The sequence below is a fragment of the Lolium perenne genome, chromosome 7 (assembly GCF_019359855.2).
Source record: "Lolium perenne isolate Kyuss_39 chromosome 7, Kyuss_2.0, whole genome shotgun sequence".
In the NCBI taxonomy this organism is placed as follows: Eukaryota; Viridiplantae; Streptophyta; class Magnoliopsida; order Poales; family Poaceae; genus Lolium; species Lolium perenne.
Window position 1 is genome coordinate 45,788,831 of NC_067250.2, and position 18,233 is coordinate 45,807,063.

Sequence of the window (18,233 nt, forward strand, 5' to 3'; positions counted from 1 at the left end):
GGCCATTATTGTTCTCTTAGTTGATCGCTCCCAGTATTTTGCTAGCTTTCGCCTGTACTGAGTATGAACTCTACTCATGGATCCAACCAACATTAACCAAATTTTGCCAATTGTGTCCACCATATTACCACTAGCATTATTGCTATTCCATGTATGTCCATCATGTTTTTATTTATCTTCCAAATTAAATTTTGGCATGATAAAATTAGTCAGTAAAGCTCTCATGAACTTAATGACACATTTAATTTCTTGCACTTAATAAACTTGATCATTGTGCATATCTTATGAAGTTTATATGTTTGCAAATTGCAAGTTGGGAGCTAGTATAACCATGTTTTCATGGGGAACACTTTCGATATTGCACTTATATTTAGTTGATGTCATGTTCTTTTGCTTATGGATGCCTAGCGGTGCGAAATAAAATGGAAACTTGTAAGTTCATGGAGTTTGTATATGAGTTAGAGAAACACCTGGGCGACTAATCTAAGCCATGCATCATTCATGGTAAAAATTTACAGCTAAACCATAGTGAGCATTCTATGAAGCATTTGCAATAAAAAGCTATACCCATAGTAAATAAAAGATTGCTGAGATGCTCATTGTCTGTTTGTCTTATCATTTTGGCATGGGATTGCTCTCACAAGAGTACCTCCATATCATCGGGCAAGAGGTCATCTTTCTATGCGCTATATTTTTATTGCTTCATACGCTATGTGTTGTTCTTGGAGCGTCTTTTTTTTGTTTTGTTTTGTTTGTTTGCTGTAGCATATGGTTGGATCCCAACACATTTATTTTGGAGATGGACAAGCTCCATTTTAATTGAATAGAATGCTCTAGTTTTTGCTTATTGTTCTGCGAGTGTTCTAGTTTTCTAGTACTGCGTTTAGCTCTTGTTCTTTCACTTGAATTTTGTTCAAACCTCGTTAGTATTATTTATTTGTGTATGATTAGCTCTCTGGTCTATATTGTATTTCATCTCTGAGAGTTATTTCAAATAAGTTGATTGGTGTTGGATACGAGCAAAAGGTTTCATGACTATAGTGATGCAAAAAGAAGCTTGTCCAGACTGTGGCATAGACTTTGGCATGTCATGTTGGATGTTATTCTATCATATGCTTAGTATTTATTGTTTTGGCATGACTTGTTTTAAATGGCTGAGAGTGCACTGTGGCATCTTGTCAATAGGTTAGTGCCGGAAAACACATAAAAGTGCAATAAAGTGTAAACAAAACATATAGAAATTGGTGTAAAACAAGCATGAAATATCAAAAATTATAGATACGTTTGCAACGTATCAGAGCCCGCGTCTCCTGGCCTCACATTTCGTTGTGTCCGGCGTGCCCGGAGCGTCCCCTGTGTAGCGGAGACGGGTTCGGGGCGCCGGACACAGTATTCGACCGCGCCAGACGGGAAGAGCGTTTGGGGCGCGCGGCTGAGAACGAATTTTTGTTCGGCGCGTCTCAAAACCCTTTGGAGGACGCGGCTGGAGATGCTCTTAGGGGTGCCAATAGAACCTCCACACCAGAAACAATCTCGTAGGTCAGCCCGTTAGCCTCCAATTTAATTTTTTTAGGAAGTCAATTCCCACCTAAGAGGGAAACGATCGTAAAGAGGAGGCTGAGGTGTAGGCGTTAGCTAGGCCGTAAGACTAGTCACAATGGGAAGTATCATAGTATTATGAATTAGTATCATAGTTTTATTATATTTAATGTTTTGTAGAATCTTAATGCAAATATATGTACATGATGTGTTTTACCACTATTTTTTTTAGTTTTACGTGCTATGATATTGTATCTACTCCTACCTATGATAGTACTCTCACTTCTCTGCTCATTAATTGATGTGCCACATCAGATTTTTGCCTACATGTCATGCATGATACTACCTATGATACTTCCATTGTGGCTAGTCTAAGAGATGTGCTGCCAAATCATTTGACAACTTAGGCGAGTATAAGAGGTCATGTGCCCTTTTGTACAAGTTGGTGGAGACACTTGTATCCACTTTTACCGCTCGTACACCTTGCCATCAATTCTTTGACAAAACGATGTGTATTAGTCGTTCAGTCCATATTATTGTATGTTGTACGATTAGTGTAAATCAATTTCTGTAAAGTTTGACGAAATATATTGAAAAACTATTAACATCTACAACATACATATATTTTCAAATTATCTGCATTCCTTTTTCTGGTGGTTGATATATTCAATTAGGGAGGCTAACATGACCCAGGCAGCACGGTCCTTCCAAAACTGGCTCGCCTCATGAATAAAGCGTGATGACCAATCCGTTTTAAAAAAAAGCGTGATGACCAATCGTCGCAACAGACAATAATCGGAGCAATATTTTGCTGTAAATTATAAATCCCGGGAAATCTGCAGCACGTAGTGGCCGTATAACCAGGCGACACGACGCACTAGTGGAAGCCGCACGATCGCACTGCACGTCTGATCGGGAGGGACTACGCTCACGAATCACGATGCGTCCATGCGCAACGGTAACAAAAAAAAACTCTATCTCCGCCTTGCTTATTACTACTAATCAAAATAAATGAATTGCCAAACTTACATGATTTCTTTCTCCAATTACTACGAACTCCTGCCAAACTCAGCTCGCCCGTAAATAAAGCAGGATCACAGCAAGCCAATAAATCGCCACCACACAGGACCTGCGTCACTGCCTTGTGGGCCCTTCAGTAGATCACGTGAATCCCTCTCTGAAAAAGAGGCAAGCGATTTCGAACGTTTGAATTTCGCGGCCCTTCGCCTGGCGCACACCAAGGACCCGGTCCATGCACCACACCCGTAGTACAGACGGCTCAGAGCCAGACGGTCCATAGACCGGGTCCTTGCAGGCGCCGCCCCTTCCCGCCCACCACCCCGATTTATTGGCCGCCGCCGCCGCCGCAGCTTTCCCCAATCCACTCGCCACTCCTCCCAATCCCCCCATTCTCCCCTCAACACCTCAGAAATCTGAGAGAGAGAAGGAACAATCGAGGACGAGATGACCGGAGCCAGCGCCTACGAGGAGCAGCGCCGCCGCATCATGGAGGCGAACCAGCGCAAGATGGACGAGCTGCGCCTGCACCACCTCTCCGCCGCCGTCAAGGACGCCATCCCCAAGCCATCGCCGGTCAGATCCCCATCCTCCTTCCCCCTCCGACTCGATTCCGTCCGGTTTGTTTTCCTTTCTCTGACTCGCCTCGTCTCGCTCGTCGGCGTCCCGCAGGTCAAGTCCGTGAAGCGCAAGAGGGCGGCGCCGCGCGACGACGCGCCGGTGGCGGTCCGCCGGTCCGACCGCAACGCCAGCAACCCGGACAAACCAAACTACCGCTACGAGGTCCTCACTCGTCGCCACACCGCTAACAACCTTTTCAGATCTCAGGACTTCCTGCATTCTATTGTGACTGACCCAATCCTGCATCTTGCACGCAGGAGGTGTACTCGGTCCTGGACGACAGGAAGAAGCCCAGGGGGAGGAGGACGACCAGCACGCGCAAGGACCTCGCCAACCGGGTCTACGCGTCCGACGAGGCCAGGGAGTACGCCACCAGCAAGGGCGAGGAGCTGCAGGAGAAGCTCGGCTCCGACTACCCCACCTTCGTCAAGCCCCTGACGCAGTCCCACGTCTCCGGCGGATTCTGGCTGGTAATTAAGCATCCACCAACCATCTTGTTCACTCCTCGGATGAAACCCACGGTCTGCTAACAGTGCGGCGTTCGATTTGGCGCAGGGGCTGCCCACGGACTTCTGCCGGAAGTACCTCCCCAAGCGTGACGAGTTCCTCACTCTGGTGGACGAGGTGGATGACGAAGTTGAGTCGCTCTACCTCGCGCTCAAGAGGGGCCTCAGCGCTGGCTGGAGGAAGTTCTCCATCGATCATGAGCTGGTCGACGGGGACTGCCTCGTCTTCGAGCTCATCGAGCGCACGACATTCAGGGTGAGATTCTGCTGCCTTCCGCATTTCCCTTGTTTTTTCGTTTGGAGCAGAGTTTATGAAGGAAGCGTTCTATCCGGTGAGAATGGATGTGCCATCTCACATGATTTATGCGATGTTATGTTCCAAATGTGTCTGTCTTATGCTTCAAAAACATCTTAGTGATGCGAAGTTGTTTGAGCTAATTGTACATGGCAAAATAAGGTTATGGTCATATTATAATTCCCTTGTGCGTCTGACTGCTTAGGTTCTCTATGTTGTAGAATCAAATTGTTGAGCATAGCCACTGTTCCATTTACAGGCAATAACTTGCAAAGACCGTCTAAATTTTTAAACAGAATGAAAGATTGGACCTGTTCGTTCATGGAAACATTCCTATGGAATTATTCATATTAAGCAGATTGAATGGTACTTGTAAATAAATGTTTCCTCGTAGCCTATTCCTTTGGTTGTCCACGAATAGGAAGTATTCATAAAAGTACTGACAGCTGGAAACAATCATGTGTGTCACTGCTCACAGTGCATCCTCTGTGATATAAATGATGCAGATTTATATCATCAGGCAAAGTTCCTACTCCAAGAAGTTGAAGGCCTCCAAGAAATTGAAGGCGTGAGATTCAGATATGCACTGAGTGCAGGTATGTATTGTTGTCAGCATTGGTTGAATCATCGAGTTCAGTATTTGAAAAGTTTAATAACAAGCATATGTTTGCTGTGTGTCAGAAATAATTGCCAAAGTTATATTTTAATACAATATAGTCCACCTTAACTATGTCCTGCGTTGCACTTAGTTGTGAACTTGAAAAAAGGACAGCTCGACAGTTTTTCCATTTCTGTTAACTGAATCTATGCAAGATTCAGTTTGTCTCAGCCTTGCCCGGTATAGCCATTTGAACTGTGCTCCATCTTTGCATGTAGATCTGTAGTTCTGTTTTCTTGTGTAAAATTTGTTTTCAGAGTTCTGTAAGGAAGGCATACTTTTAGCTGATTACAGAAACAACACTAGTCTAAGAAACACCTTGTTGCTTTGGGAGTATAAAAGTATGATAGAACAACGTTTGTTGAACTAAATCGTTTCTATATTCTAGTTTTATTGACTTGAGAGTCTTGATATGTGACCATGAATGTGTCATGTCTGAGGAGAAGTCTTTAGGTTACTAGTTAGTAACTTTCTATACAATGTAGAGGTTCTTGCTCAACATTTGTCAATGATCACCAGTTCACCACTCCTATTTCTTCTAACCAGCACCCATATTTCTTCCCACTTATGTTATTCCCATCATACATTCTACTGTTATTGGCTAACTTTGGTTCCTAATTTACCAAGTTTTTTTTTCCAGGTGCTTTAGTGAATCCAGTCTTACCTGAAGGAACTGGACAGGAGTTTGCAAATGATGATTGAACTATATTCAGCTTTTAGGGTGTCAGTTAAAGTTCAAAATATGAACTTCACGTATCTTCCTAGTAGAGTAGTAGTCATATTTGGACTTATCGTTGGGAACTAGCGACACTTGTAAATTTTGCTTATGATGCCCCATCCTTATTTCCATCCATGTACTTGTGATGTCCAGTTTAATCTACTCTGCAAGCATGCATAATTTAAGAGGTTTCATCTGGTCCTATGATATGTGAATGTTGGCTTGCGGCTATGTTTGATATTAGCTTTATAATTCCCAAGTGATGTGGTTTGAATGTTGGCTTGGGGCTGTGTTTGATATTGGCTTTATAATTCCCAAGTGATGTGGTGTGAATTTTGGCTTGTGGCTGTGTTTGATAATTATAGATTTATAATTCCCAAGCAATGTGGTGTTTGTCAGTTGTAGTGGTAGAATATGATCTTTCTTTGGCTGCTACAACTTGCATCTTAGGTTCATTTTATAGGAATTAGTTGAGGTTTTTTTAACAGATATATGCTTCACAAATCTGAAAGTGGCTATAAACAAATGTTGTTTTAAATCGAACTTTGCTTTCCTTTTTATTGTTTATGAGCCAAATACTTGTCTCATCCTTGGATCTTGATTGGAACCATGCGTTGTATATTCTGGCCCCACCTATTTTTTCTGAATTTCTGTACATGACTAGGGCTGCGATTGCATTTTATTGGTTTTGTATATGATTGCCCATCATTCTTGTGTTAAGCTGGTTGTGGCCATCCATGATGCTAGTCTCTTCACTATTATAGATGGCAAGACAAACAAAAAGACTTGTATTTGGGAAGATTTATTTTTTTGATTCAAACATTTTTTCAGAGTTTACAAGCTCCTGTATGGTACCAGGGATATGCTGGTAAATTAAGCAAGTAGCTAGTTCACCTGATCTAGCCAACAAATGAGCAACCTCATTAGCACTGCAACTTACAAATACTAAAGAAACATACCTAAAGCTGTTTGAAAATGGACTATCACAGTATCACTCCATGTAGAATTCACCTTTGACATTGAGCTGAACAAATTAGAATGCGCTACTACCATGTGGAATCCTTCAGCTCGAGCAAAACGATAGCACATCGGAGAGTTAGGGCTTCAGCAACTTCTGGCGCAGTTCTAACAATAAAAGATTGATACAAACCAAGCTCGAAAAAGAGAAGGTCACGGCTTCAACCCGATACAAACCAAACCGGGTGGTGGAACCCACTTTTGAGTCTGCTCTGGGGCTGCACACAATGTGACGACTGGGTTGGTTTCAGAAAATGCGTAACGATCATATCCACATATGCTTGAATTTTCCAACTGTTGCCAATGGGCATACTTTTCCTTGATTGTTCCTGGCTTCATTACAGGCTTCCCCAAAATGCCAGCAAACTACTGCCAGCACAACAGCCTGTAGAGTTAATTCTGGTAATTTTGATTGTTGCAGTAGAGAGAGCCGCACTATTTCCAGGAAGTAATCAGCTTTGTCAGATGTAGAAAAACAAGAGATGAAGCACTAATACATCAACTACATATATATTTTGCATGGTTTTCTGAGAGCACATTTCAAGCAGCAACTGCACAAATATGATTTTTTACAACTTCACAGAGTTTAAACTTGCTTTTCTTTTTGAAGATGGAACAGTTTGCCACTTTTACTTTGACCCTCAACCGCTGAGCTGAATAAAGTCCAGACTCATGGTACCTTAGTTTTGAGAGTTAACATTGAATAGAACAAAGGGCTTATACAAATGTACTCCGTACTAATTTGGTTTTGCCTTTGACGACAAGGCACACTTTGTTTTGAGTAGTATCAATGTGGTAGTAGACTTCTGAAGATCTAGGGACAAATAGTTCTATTAGTATGCAGGAAAATATAGGTCTACATGATGTTGGGAACTTCCAAAAAATAAATGTTATGGATAACCTTTTCTCCCTGCAAAGTTGGGCATAGAGCAGTTGCGAAAAACTAGGGGCAACCAACCAACCAGGGAGTGAAAGTTAGATTTGCTGGCTGCTGCTGTTGCTGATTTTATGTTTTGAGAGAATATTTTGCATTTAAATTGCATATATGGTATATAATAAGCACTCTGAAACTTCGGTCTTGAAAGAGTTAGTTAGATGTACGTGTGTATAGAAGAATAACATCATTTGTTAATGGAGGTTGTAGTGCTCAAATTTGCATATACAAACATTGCGAGATTTAACAAAGGAGATTGGTTGACGGAGGTTGCAGCTCCTGGACTGCAAAGAGCCACAAAATCGATGAAGTATGACGGTTCTCATTGGAAGCAGATAGTACCTAAATAATTGGATTCCTCCAGCCTCCAGGTGCTAGTGCTGCCCACTTGCCTGTACTAACTTCTGTTCTCCTGCACAGATGTCAAAGGCTGGTGTCATTGCTGCCATCATTTTGTGCTGATCTTGAATATTCAGACACAGGCCTTCTCCACCATAATATATATACTTGCGACTCTTAGGCCCGTAGGATATAGCTAAATTGCACATTCACGCACCTGCCCTGCAACATATATGATGTTTGACCGTACAATGATGCAATGAAAGATGTACCCCCGGAACAATTCAGTCAAATGGTACCAAGCATAATCACGCTAAAGTATACAATAATTTTGCTGGTATTATATCATTAAATGTGTCATATATTCCTGTGGCAATCATCTAACCCTGTCTTTTGACCCCGAACTGTCATTTGCAGTCACGCATGGTAATTTCGAAAATGGATAAGATCCTGGCTTTGGTACACAAACACATCAGTAGGTCACCTGTTCTTCCGGGGTGGAAGGTCCCTGAAATCACAAGACAACGCCTTACATATAACAGTACGGCAAAATATATATCGAAAGAAAAGTATGAGTACTATTCACGTGATTTTTATATTTGTCAGGAAGAAGACATCAGCAAAGATCTTGGCAGATTCTGTATCAGCAATGGAACCTAGAAGAGAAAACTAGCTGGTGAGATGTTCAACTGGTGGATCGCTAATGCATGAATTTGTAGAACATTTATCTTCTAGTACAAGCTTTTAAGAGCGGTGGAAGTAGCTTCCAATGTGCTCTGAGATGATAGGCACGATTTTCCTTTGTGGCTTGACTGTTCCACATGTTAGTTCACATTATTATTACACACTGACAAGGGAAAAATAATAATGTCCTTCTGTAATTCACCCCAAGGAAAAAGGTGGTCATAGTGATGGTGCAAACACAGCTGCACCAAAAGTGAACTACTTCTGTGGACAGAGGTGAGGGCCTAACCTGAGGTAGGAGGCTGCAGGGAGGAACTCTCTCTGCTTAGGGTTACAGAGATAGAAGCACCTTATATAGGTCAGGACTGGGCTGGGCCAAATGGGCCACAACAGAGAACAAGAAGACAGCCCAACAGATACACCAACAGTTGTCTAACACTCCCCCTCAAGATGGGTGATAAATGTCAATCATCCCCATCTTGACACAGGCAAGATTACACTCCTTTGAGCCCAGTCCCTTTGTTAAACAGTCTGCCACTTGTTGTCCTGATCTCACATAAGCCAATGAGATAATCCCTGCATCAATCTTTTCTTTAATAAAGAATCTGTCTATCTCCACATGTTTAGTTCGCTCATGCTGGACAGGGTTATTTGCTATGTTTATGGCAGATATATTATCACACCACACTTTCAAGCTTCCTTGCCTTAAAATTTTCAGCTCTCTTAGAAGGTTTCGTACCCACAACATTTCACCCAGGCCCTGTGACATAGCTCTGTACTCAGCTTCGGCTGTTGATTTCGAGACAACAGATTGTTTCTTACTTCTCCACGACACCAAATTTCCTCCAACAAAAACACAATACCCTGAGGTGGATCTTCGATCATCTAAGCAGCTAGCCCAATCCGCATCACAATATCCGTCTACATTTAGGTGTCCATTACTTTTAAACAACACTCCTTTTCCCGGAGTGCCCTTCAAGTATCTCAAGATTCTTTGAGCTGCTTCCAGGTGTCCATCCCTCGGATCATGCATATAGCGACTCACTACACTTACTGCAAATGATATATCTGGTCTCGTGTGGCATAAGTATATTAGTCTCCCAACAAGTCTTTGATATTTCTCCTTGTTTATGGGTTCTCCAGGACTTCTGCTTGTGATTTTAGTGTTCTGGTCAATAGGTGTTGAAGCCACTCGGCACCCCAGCATGCCCATATCATCTAAGAGATCCAATGTATACTTTCTTTGAGATAGTGATATCCCTTTTGACGATCTTGCAACTTCTATTCCAAGGAAGTATCTAAGTTTTCCCAAATCTTTCACCTCAAAGGCCTGACTCAAGCATCCTTTCAGTTTTGCGATTTCCACAACATCATCTCCCGTGATGATAATATCATCAACATACACAACAAGAATAGTGATTTTCTGCTCCGAATGTCTGTAAAATAAGGTATGGTCTCCATTGCATTGACCATAACCCATGCCACACACCACTTGTCTGAACCTGTCAAACCAGGCCCGTGGAGATTGTTTGAGACCATATAGAGATTTCTTCAGTCTACATACCTTCCCTTTAGTTTCAGGTCTGACAAATCCTGGTGGCATCTCCATATACACCTCCTCTTGAAGATCACCATGCAGAAATGCATTTTTGACATCCAGTTGATGCAAGGGCCATCCGAAATTTGCTGCACAAGAGATCAAAATTCTGACAGTGCTCATTTTTGCCACTGGTGCAAATGTCTCATCATAGTCAATGCCATAAGTCTGACTATATCCTCTTGCCACAAGTCTTGCCTTATATCTCTCCACTTTTCCTTCTGCATTTTGTTTTACAGAATAGATCCACTTACAGCCTACTGTATTCTTTCCTTTAGGGAGATCTGTTAACTCCCATGTTTTATTTTTCTTCAAGGCCTCTAACTCTTCCATCATAGCATTGCACCATCTCGGGTCCAACCTGGCTGCCTTCCAATCCTTAGGAACAGATACAGTTTGCAGTGAAGCAACAAAAGCCCGAAAAGTGGGTGACAATGCCTCGTAGGAAATATAATTTCCTATGTCATAGTCATCATAACTCAGTCGCTTTGGGGGCCCAACATTTCTTATCCCTTTCCTTATTGCAATTGGCAAGTCTAGGCTATTATTGGACTCAGTCTGAGATTGATTCTCCTCTGCAGAATCTACACTTGTACTTCCTTGATTTTCTGGTCCAATGGGTTGCTCCCCCTGCCCCTGGTCTTGTTGCTCCTCCGGTGCATCTACTTGTTCCCTTTGTACTTGTCTTCTAGAGTACACAAGTGGATTCTGCAGCCATCTTTGTGGTGGTACAGGTCTAGGTGGTGTAGGTGTACCAGGAATTGCAGGAATCTCCGCAACAATAGGAAATTGTTGATGTTGTTGTTGGTCACCATCTTGCTGCTCTTGATCAGCACCTTGCTGTTGCTCCCCCTCTTGAGCATCACCAAGATGGTCAAGCCCCTGGAACAAGCCACTAAGATCACTCTCACCGTCATAAAATGGTTCTGACTCGCGAAACGTAACATCCATGCTTACAAATGTCCTCCTGTCAGTGGGACTCCAACACTTGTAACCCTTCTGTCTGGAGGAATAGCCAATAAAGATACATTTGATAGCCCGATGATCTAGCTTGCCAACAGATGGCCTGTGATCCCTTACAAAACATGTACAGCCAAAGAGTTTGGGTGGTACAACAAAGTCATTGTTATTTAGAAGGAGTTGGCAAGGAGACTGCATACCTAGAATCTTTGAAGGCATTCTGTTGATCAAATATGTAGCAGTCATAACTGCCTCACTCCATAAGAATTTTGGAACATTCATGGTAAACATAAGAGATCGAGCCACTTCAAGAATGTGCCTATTCTTCCGCTCAGCAACTCCATTCTGGGGAGGAGTGTCAGGACATGAAGTCTGGTGCAGTATACCTTGCGAAGATAAGAAAGCAGCAAAAGGTTTGTTGATATATTCAGTACCATTATCAGTTCTGATCACTTGCACCTGAACATTGAATTGGTTTTTCACATAGGCACAAAAACTCTGGAAACAAGTGAACACTTCATCTTTGTGACGCATAAGATAGATCCAAGTCATTCTGGAATAGCAGTCAATAAAAGTCACAAAGTACTTCATGCCACTTACTGACACAACAGGACACGTCCATACATCAGAGTGCACTAACACAAATGGGGATACACTTCTGATCCCTCTACTAACATAAGAGGTTCTCGTATGCTTAGCATATTCGCAGGCATCACAACATAATTTGGTTTTGTCCACTCCATTCATTACATCAGGAAAAACTCGAAACATTTTATCAAACGCCATGTGACCCATTCGACAATGATGAACTAGTGCCATACTCTCCTTTCCTCCAACAATCGCAGCAAGCACAGAACTAGCATCATGCCCCATCTTGTCACGATCTATGTGCCAAAGACCTCTATGCCTGGTTGCAGTCCCAATCTTCTTGCTGCTCTCCCTTTCCTGAATTAAACACATATATCTATCAACTATTATACGGTAGTCCTGCTGATCAATCAAGGCACTTAGAGATAGCAGATTTACTGGAAAAGCAGGAACATGTAGAACTGATGACAATTTTATGTTGGGTGTACATTGCACCGACCCCTCCCCTTTTATAGATTGTGCTGTGCCATCAGCTGTTTGGATAGTGCCTCTATGTGTGGAAGGATACTGAGTATAAGAGTCAAACTCACTAATATTTCCAGTAACATGTTTGGATGCTCCAGAATCAAGAATCCAATCTGAATTAGCATTATGAGTGGCTATAGAAACTCTATCAATATTACCTTCATCTTTGTAGACATAGTGAGCAAAGTTCCCAAAGGTTGCTTCATTTTGTCCTTCTTCCTTTGATTGTCCCTGAGAGGTACTGGTAGTTGACTCTGAAGCTGCTGCCATATGTGCCTTGGGTGATATAGCGTGCTGCTGTCCTCCACCCCTGCCATACTGATATCCATATGGCTGTCCACTACCTCTGCCATAGTGCTGTCCACCACCTCTTCCATGGTGCTGTCCATATGGCTGTCCACTACCTCTGCCATCACCTCTTCCTCTGTAGCTTCCTCTGCCATGTGTGTATCCTCCTCTCCCCCTACTGGATGTAGCAAAGGAGGTACACTGATGCTTCAAGTGTCCCTTCTGCCCACAAGTATAGCAGTCTCTCATCTCTTGTCTCTCGTTAGTGTAGAAGGTTGGATGAGGGACAGAATCGCTTCCCTTTGTCATATTCAGACGCACTTCCTCTCTGGACATAGCTGCAATGGCTTCTTTGAGAGAAGGGGTAGTGGTTTGATGCAGTAAAGCAGCCCTTCTCCCCTCAAAATCTTGATTAAGACCCTTCAAGAACTTCATGACTCGCCGACGTTCAATCCAGCTTGCAGCAGCACTCACACATTCCCCATGGGCAAGTTCCAGAGGATCAACATGATCTAAATCTCCCCAAAGATGCTGCAACTCAGCCACATATGCCATCACAGTTTTGTTTCCTTGTTGCAAGTCATGCACTTTATCCTCAATCTCAGCAATCAACATAATGTTCCCCTTTCCAGAATAAAGATTTGATAGGGTGTCCCATACCTCTGAAGCTTTTGTGAGTGCCTCTACAGAAGCAGCAATGTTAGGAACCAAAGAGTTAAGCAACCATGCCACAATCAGAGAATTTATGGCATTCCACTGTTTCCATTCCGGACTGGTCTTGTCTGCTGGTTCTGCAGCTTCACCACTCACACGTTCATCCAGCCCTTTCGAGTTCAAAATCAACAGCGCCCTCCTTGACCACCGGAGATAGTTGGCCACTCCTTCCAACTTGATTTCATTCGCCGGCAGCTCAAGCTTCTGACCGATGATGGTATGGGGAACGATTGCTCCCCCTCCAGCAGATCCTCCTCCATCTCCTTTGGTAGTGATAAGTTCTGCCAGCTTCTCCAGAGCCTTGGCCAAATCCCTGTTGTCCCCCATGCTTGACACCAAACTAACCTCTCAGAATCACCAAAGGACTTACCCGCAGGATGCCTCTTCGTCTCCTTACTTGTCACTGCCTTCCCCTCCTTGCCGCCGCAGCAGCCTGCTCCCTTCCTCTTCCTCCCAGCCACCGCAGCAGCCTACTCCCTTCCTCTTCCTCTTCCTCCTAGCAGCCACAGCAGACTAGGCTTCCAGATCGGCAGTCCTTCCCGTCGTTGCCCTCACTGCCCCTTGCTCTGATACCATGTGGACAGAGGTGAGGGCCTAACCTGAGGTAGGAGGCTGCAGGGAGGAACTCTCTCTGCTTAGGGTTACAGAGATAGAAGCACCTTATATAGGTCAGGACTGGGCTGGGCCAAATGGGCCACAACAGAGAACAAGAAGACAGCCCAACAGATACACCAACAGTTGTCTAACAACTTCTTTGCAACTCATCGTGAAGTGAATATTTTGAATCACAAGCTCCATAATGCACACTGCATTTGTAACACCTTGTATTAATTTAGACACGATGTCATGGCATGAAAAACCTAACCAAGGGGTACCTTAATAAAGAACGTAGGATTGTTTAATATAATGACTAATGTGATCATCGAGGACGACAGAAGAAACCAACTTTGACTACAACAGTGGGATTCGCTATTATAAAACATGAAACCTGAACAGAAAATATAATAATCCAACTCTGCAAGTACACACAGAGAACAAATTGGACTAAGCAAACCAGACAGTAACTTTAATTTGTCTTGAATATGAACCATTTGATCGTACCAGAGCAGTCCTAAGTTCGTAATGACGTATAAAGTTGCCAGGCACACTGTAAAAGTTTTAGAAAGGACTAGACTACAAATAAGAATCTAGTCAGGAAAATGGTCTAGTCCAGGAGTCAAGGATCATCAGAAAAAACAACAACATGAATATATGACCAGAAAGCAGTATGCTTCTCTCCAGTGGTGGGCATACTTGATTCTTCATTTGTTTATGGACCCAAGCTAGGAAAAAATGTTAATGGCGTCATGTCTATATTCTCCCTATTTCACTAGGTCATGTTCTATAAATAATCATTAGCTAGTGCTAATTAGTGAAGATTTTTGTGTTTTTCGTGGGTGTCAGCTGACACCAGCCCCTATGAAGCAGCTCCGTCCATGGACCTAAGGAACGGGACATCAGCAAAGATTGACAAGGTGACAAAAGTGCCCTGGCTGCTTTCTTCTCACGTTGCGTGCATGGATGGATTTCAGAAATGTAAAATCTGAATCCACACCTTGCAAAGCACGTGGAGTGACATCGCATGGTACGTGAAACCAGACAAAAACAATACCTGGAGTTGGTAGTTAGGAAGAAGAGACGAGAAAGTGAATTCTCATATTAAGCGCTTTCCCACTGCCCTCATTTTGTCTCATGGAGCCCATAGACCTGAAATGTAAGCTCCCATTTGTTTAACATCAAGTTCAAGACTGACCTGATTCTTTTATTTCCGCGCACTTGTTGGAACCCAGAGTGAACATGTGACAATTATCTGGGTTTCACCATTTTTCAGAACTTGGTGTCGTCCAGGATTCCAGGCAACCTTGTTCAGCTGTTTGTCCAATTATTTGTACTGCTGTTACTCTGGTATAGCTTTACTGAACAACCTGGATGCATTATTCAGCATTATAGGTAACTATGCCAGATAAGTAGCTAGCAGCCACGAAGTTTCTTGAATCTGTGCCTTGTACACAGATCCCTCACTTGTTCCATTCAAAGTTTCATACACCTTTATGTGCTTCCTATCCTCTGCAATTTCAGTAAGGAAACACAGTGTAAGCATATAAGTACAACAGATGTAATTTTTCTAGGTAAAGCATACTGACATGAAGCTCTATCATCTGGTTACCTTCCATTCCATGAAGCCGTACAACCTCCAATGAAACAGAAAAGATCTAGACCATCAATTTTTCAATTTGGTTATTGTTCTAAAGCAAACTATCTTGTGAAACATTTGTTTAATATCTATATCCAACAGAAACAAGCACAAAATTACACACATAAAACAACTAAGAACACAGGACAAAAGTAGGGAAACAGAAGCAGGTGAGATTTCTGTCGCCATCACCTTGTGGTCATGGTGATTGCCCAAATGCTCAGCTTACTCAAGTCAACAGAATCAAGTGCTACACACATTTTATAGTATGGACAGAGACTGGACCCTAGCTCAAGACCATGCACATGCAACTGCATGCACCAGCAACAAGCTATCTATAAGAAAGTGAACTAAAAAATGCTAAGGGCATATCAGTCTATTTCATTTTGATAATTAGGCCTACCATGGTGCTGTTCCTCTAGGAGACAGGGTTCAGCCATTATATATAGGAAGGTATGTTCAGGTGAGCAGCAATCTGGAAAGACAGGAAAAGGCGTGAAGGGGAGGCAGATCGTCTTCCCCATCCTGCCGGCATTGACCTATCCTGTTCTTATCCATCAATGGGGAGGCCACCTTCTAGTGGTGAGAATGGCCTCAAGAAGGGCCCCTGGACTACTGAAGAAGACGAGAAGCTCATGAGCTACATTCAGAAGCATGGCCATGGAAGCTGGAGGGCCCTGCCTCAGCTTGCTGGTACTCATACATCTCTCTCTCTCTATGTTTCTCTGCCTCATGCACATTTGCTTCACTAAGAATGTTGCCCACTATATTTGTCTTGCAGGCTTGAACCGGTGTGGCAAGAGCTGCAGGTTAAGATGGACCAACTACCTGAAGCCAGACATCAAGAGAGGGAAGTTCTCCCAGGAGGAAGAGCAAACCATCCTACAACTACATACCATCCTCGGCAACAAGTACTAATTGCACCCTTTCCGTTGCACAAATCTCACATGAAAGTTATGCCTAACATGTAACCAAACCAGGTGGTCAGCTATTGCCAAGCATCTCCCTGGACGGACAGACAATGAGATAAAGAACTTCTGGAACACTCACCTCAGAAAGAAGCTCATCAAGATGGGGATCGATCCGATGACCCATCGTCCGAGGACAGACTTCTTTGCTGCCCTCCCGCAGCTCATTGCACTTGCCAACCTTCGCCAGTTCGTCGAGCAACAACCATGGGATCACACTGCGAGGCTGCAGACTGAAGCAGTCCAGGCTGCCAACCTCCAGTACATGCACTCACTGCTTCACTCTGCAGCGTCCATAGCCACCAGCCCCACTACCAGCAGCAGCCTCAACACTCCCACTACAGATCTGGAGCAGATCAGCCCTCAACAGACGCTTTCACCAACTGTACCTGAGGGAATTTGTGGCATAGACTTAACAGGGCAGGTGCATCAGAACCAAATGCCTAGCATTACCTTTGATCACACAATTGGCAACATCGACCCGAATTCAATTACCAACGTTGAGCAGCTTAGCTGTGAGGGACATAACAGTAGCCAGAAAAGGCTGTTTCTATCTGAAAACTCCCTTCCACCACTCACTGACATGGCCGTTTCGAACATGTGTAATTCCATCTGCATCTCAAACTACAATGCCGTCAGTAGTCCGTTGCCCAGTTGGTCAGAATTCCTACTTGATGAAGAGCTCCTGAAAGAGTTTTCCTGATGTTACCTGACTTCCTAGTTTGAATTGTATACTAGCCTTTGGCTTACATTTTTGGAATTTAGGCTTATCATTTTACCACCTTTTTACATAGCCTCTCTAGATGTTTATATGTGCTTGTAGACTCATAAAGAATCAGCAGATAAGCCTACGAGTATGGCATGTAATGATGTATATGTGAACATGTAATATATAAGGTTGCTCAGGTTGTTTTGCTTTTTTCTTTCTTCCAATATATCTTGGTTCCTGCAATACTGTTTTGTCCTAGTTGCTCCAAAGTAGGCCCTCTTGAATTTTGATTCAAAGGTGTAACGATATAGCAATAGCATGAGTGACAGCACACCCAAAATAAATACTGCTCACAGGCCATCTATCGTATGCCAGAACTAAAATTAAAAAGCTTCCCTAGTTGTAATTTTCGCAAGTTCTAAATGCTTTCCTGACTGTTTGTTGCTCTAGAATGGAAGAAACCACCTATATGCTTTTACAGATAGTACAACAAATAAAACTGAAAATACTATAATGTAGAAGAAGTTTGATGTGTTAGGTAGCAAGAGGGTTGACTAAATCCAGTCATGTCAACCAGCTGTGACTGAAAACAGGTAAGAATTGCGGAAAGAACCTAAACAGCTAGCTGAAAAACATGCTGTTGCCACTAGTAATATTTAACTGTCATAATCATCGGCTTCCCTGAAGCATTGCTAGTGTTTTTTTTTTTTAATTTCCTTCCGGGTCAGCATGTCCTTGCCTTACAGCAGGTAAAAGTTTGCCCCCTTTTCCTCCAGACATTTGACTGGCAAACATGTTTTTTAAAGAGGTACCAACCTAACATCGATACTAAGATGTGTGTTTATATGCTTTCTCAAAAAGAGAGAATCACAAATCTTAAAGGATGTCACAAATCTAATTTGCAGCCACCAATTACTCGACGTGCAATACTGCTTTAATATGTGCAATATTATTAAGAGCATAGCAGACACGTCAATACTTTATTTGATAGCAAAGGCAATGTAAGAAAAATACAATTACGAGTGCGAAGATATACTTACAAGAGAAAGAAGTCATATGCATTTACATCACTATATATTGGACAGAGCAATACGTTTCCTATGCCACAGATAAAAATTGATATCTAATCATAGGTATCAACTACTACACCACACCTAACTTGCGTGTCTGGTAGAACTGCGGAAGAAAAATAGACAGATCGTGACAAATCCCATCAGATAAATAGCTCTTTTTTTGCAAAGCAGATAAATAGCTTTCAGCTGTAATTGGTCAGTAGGAATTCAGTCAGTCTACATGGTACAGATAATTATGTGGTAACATCTT

General features: G+C 42.8%; 3 protein-coding genes across 3 annotated transcripts; 2 read left to right on the plus strand and 1 right to left on the minus strand.

Moving 5' to 3' along the window:
• The first annotated feature begins 2,960 nt into the window (after positions 1-2,960).
• On the plus strand, positions 2,961-5,556 carry LOC127317628 (B3 domain-containing protein Os06g0194400-like). The gene is made up of 6 exons (XM_051348199.2): positions 2,961-3,132; positions 3,229-3,339; positions 3,435-3,647; positions 3,733-3,939; positions 4,485-4,574; positions 5,277-5,556. The coding sequence occupies exons 1-5, from the start codon at positions 3,004-3,006 to the stop codon at positions 4,548-4,550; spliced, it is 726 nt and encodes a 241-aa protein (XP_051204159.1). The 5' UTR covers positions 2,961-3,003; the 3' UTR covers positions 4,551-4,574; positions 5,277-5,556.
• Positions 5,557-8,116: 2,560 nt separating this feature from the next.
• Positions 8,117-13,327, minus strand: LOC127316076 (uncharacterized). Its single transcript, XM_071823881.1, has 6 exons — positions 11,912-13,327; positions 11,723-11,830; positions 11,192-11,344; positions 11,086-11,105; positions 9,893-10,928; positions 8,117-8,152 (listed from the first exon to the last, which is right to left on the minus strand). Exons 1-6 carry the CDS (start codon positions 13,325-13,327, stop codon positions 8,117-8,119), a joined length of 2,769 nt encoding a protein of 922 aa, XP_071679982.1.
• A 2,421-nt stretch (positions 13,328-15,748) lies between these two features.
• On the plus strand, positions 15,749-16,914 carry LOC127313314 (transcription factor MYB93-like). Its single transcript, XM_051343855.2, has 3 exons — positions 15,749-15,926; positions 16,015-16,144; positions 16,214-16,914. Exons 1-3 carry the CDS (start codon positions 15,794-15,796, stop codon positions 16,902-16,904), a joined length of 954 nt encoding a protein of 317 aa, XP_051199815.1. The 5' UTR covers positions 15,749-15,793; the 3' UTR covers positions 16,905-16,914.
• Positions 16,915-18,233: the final 1,319 nt, after the last annotated feature.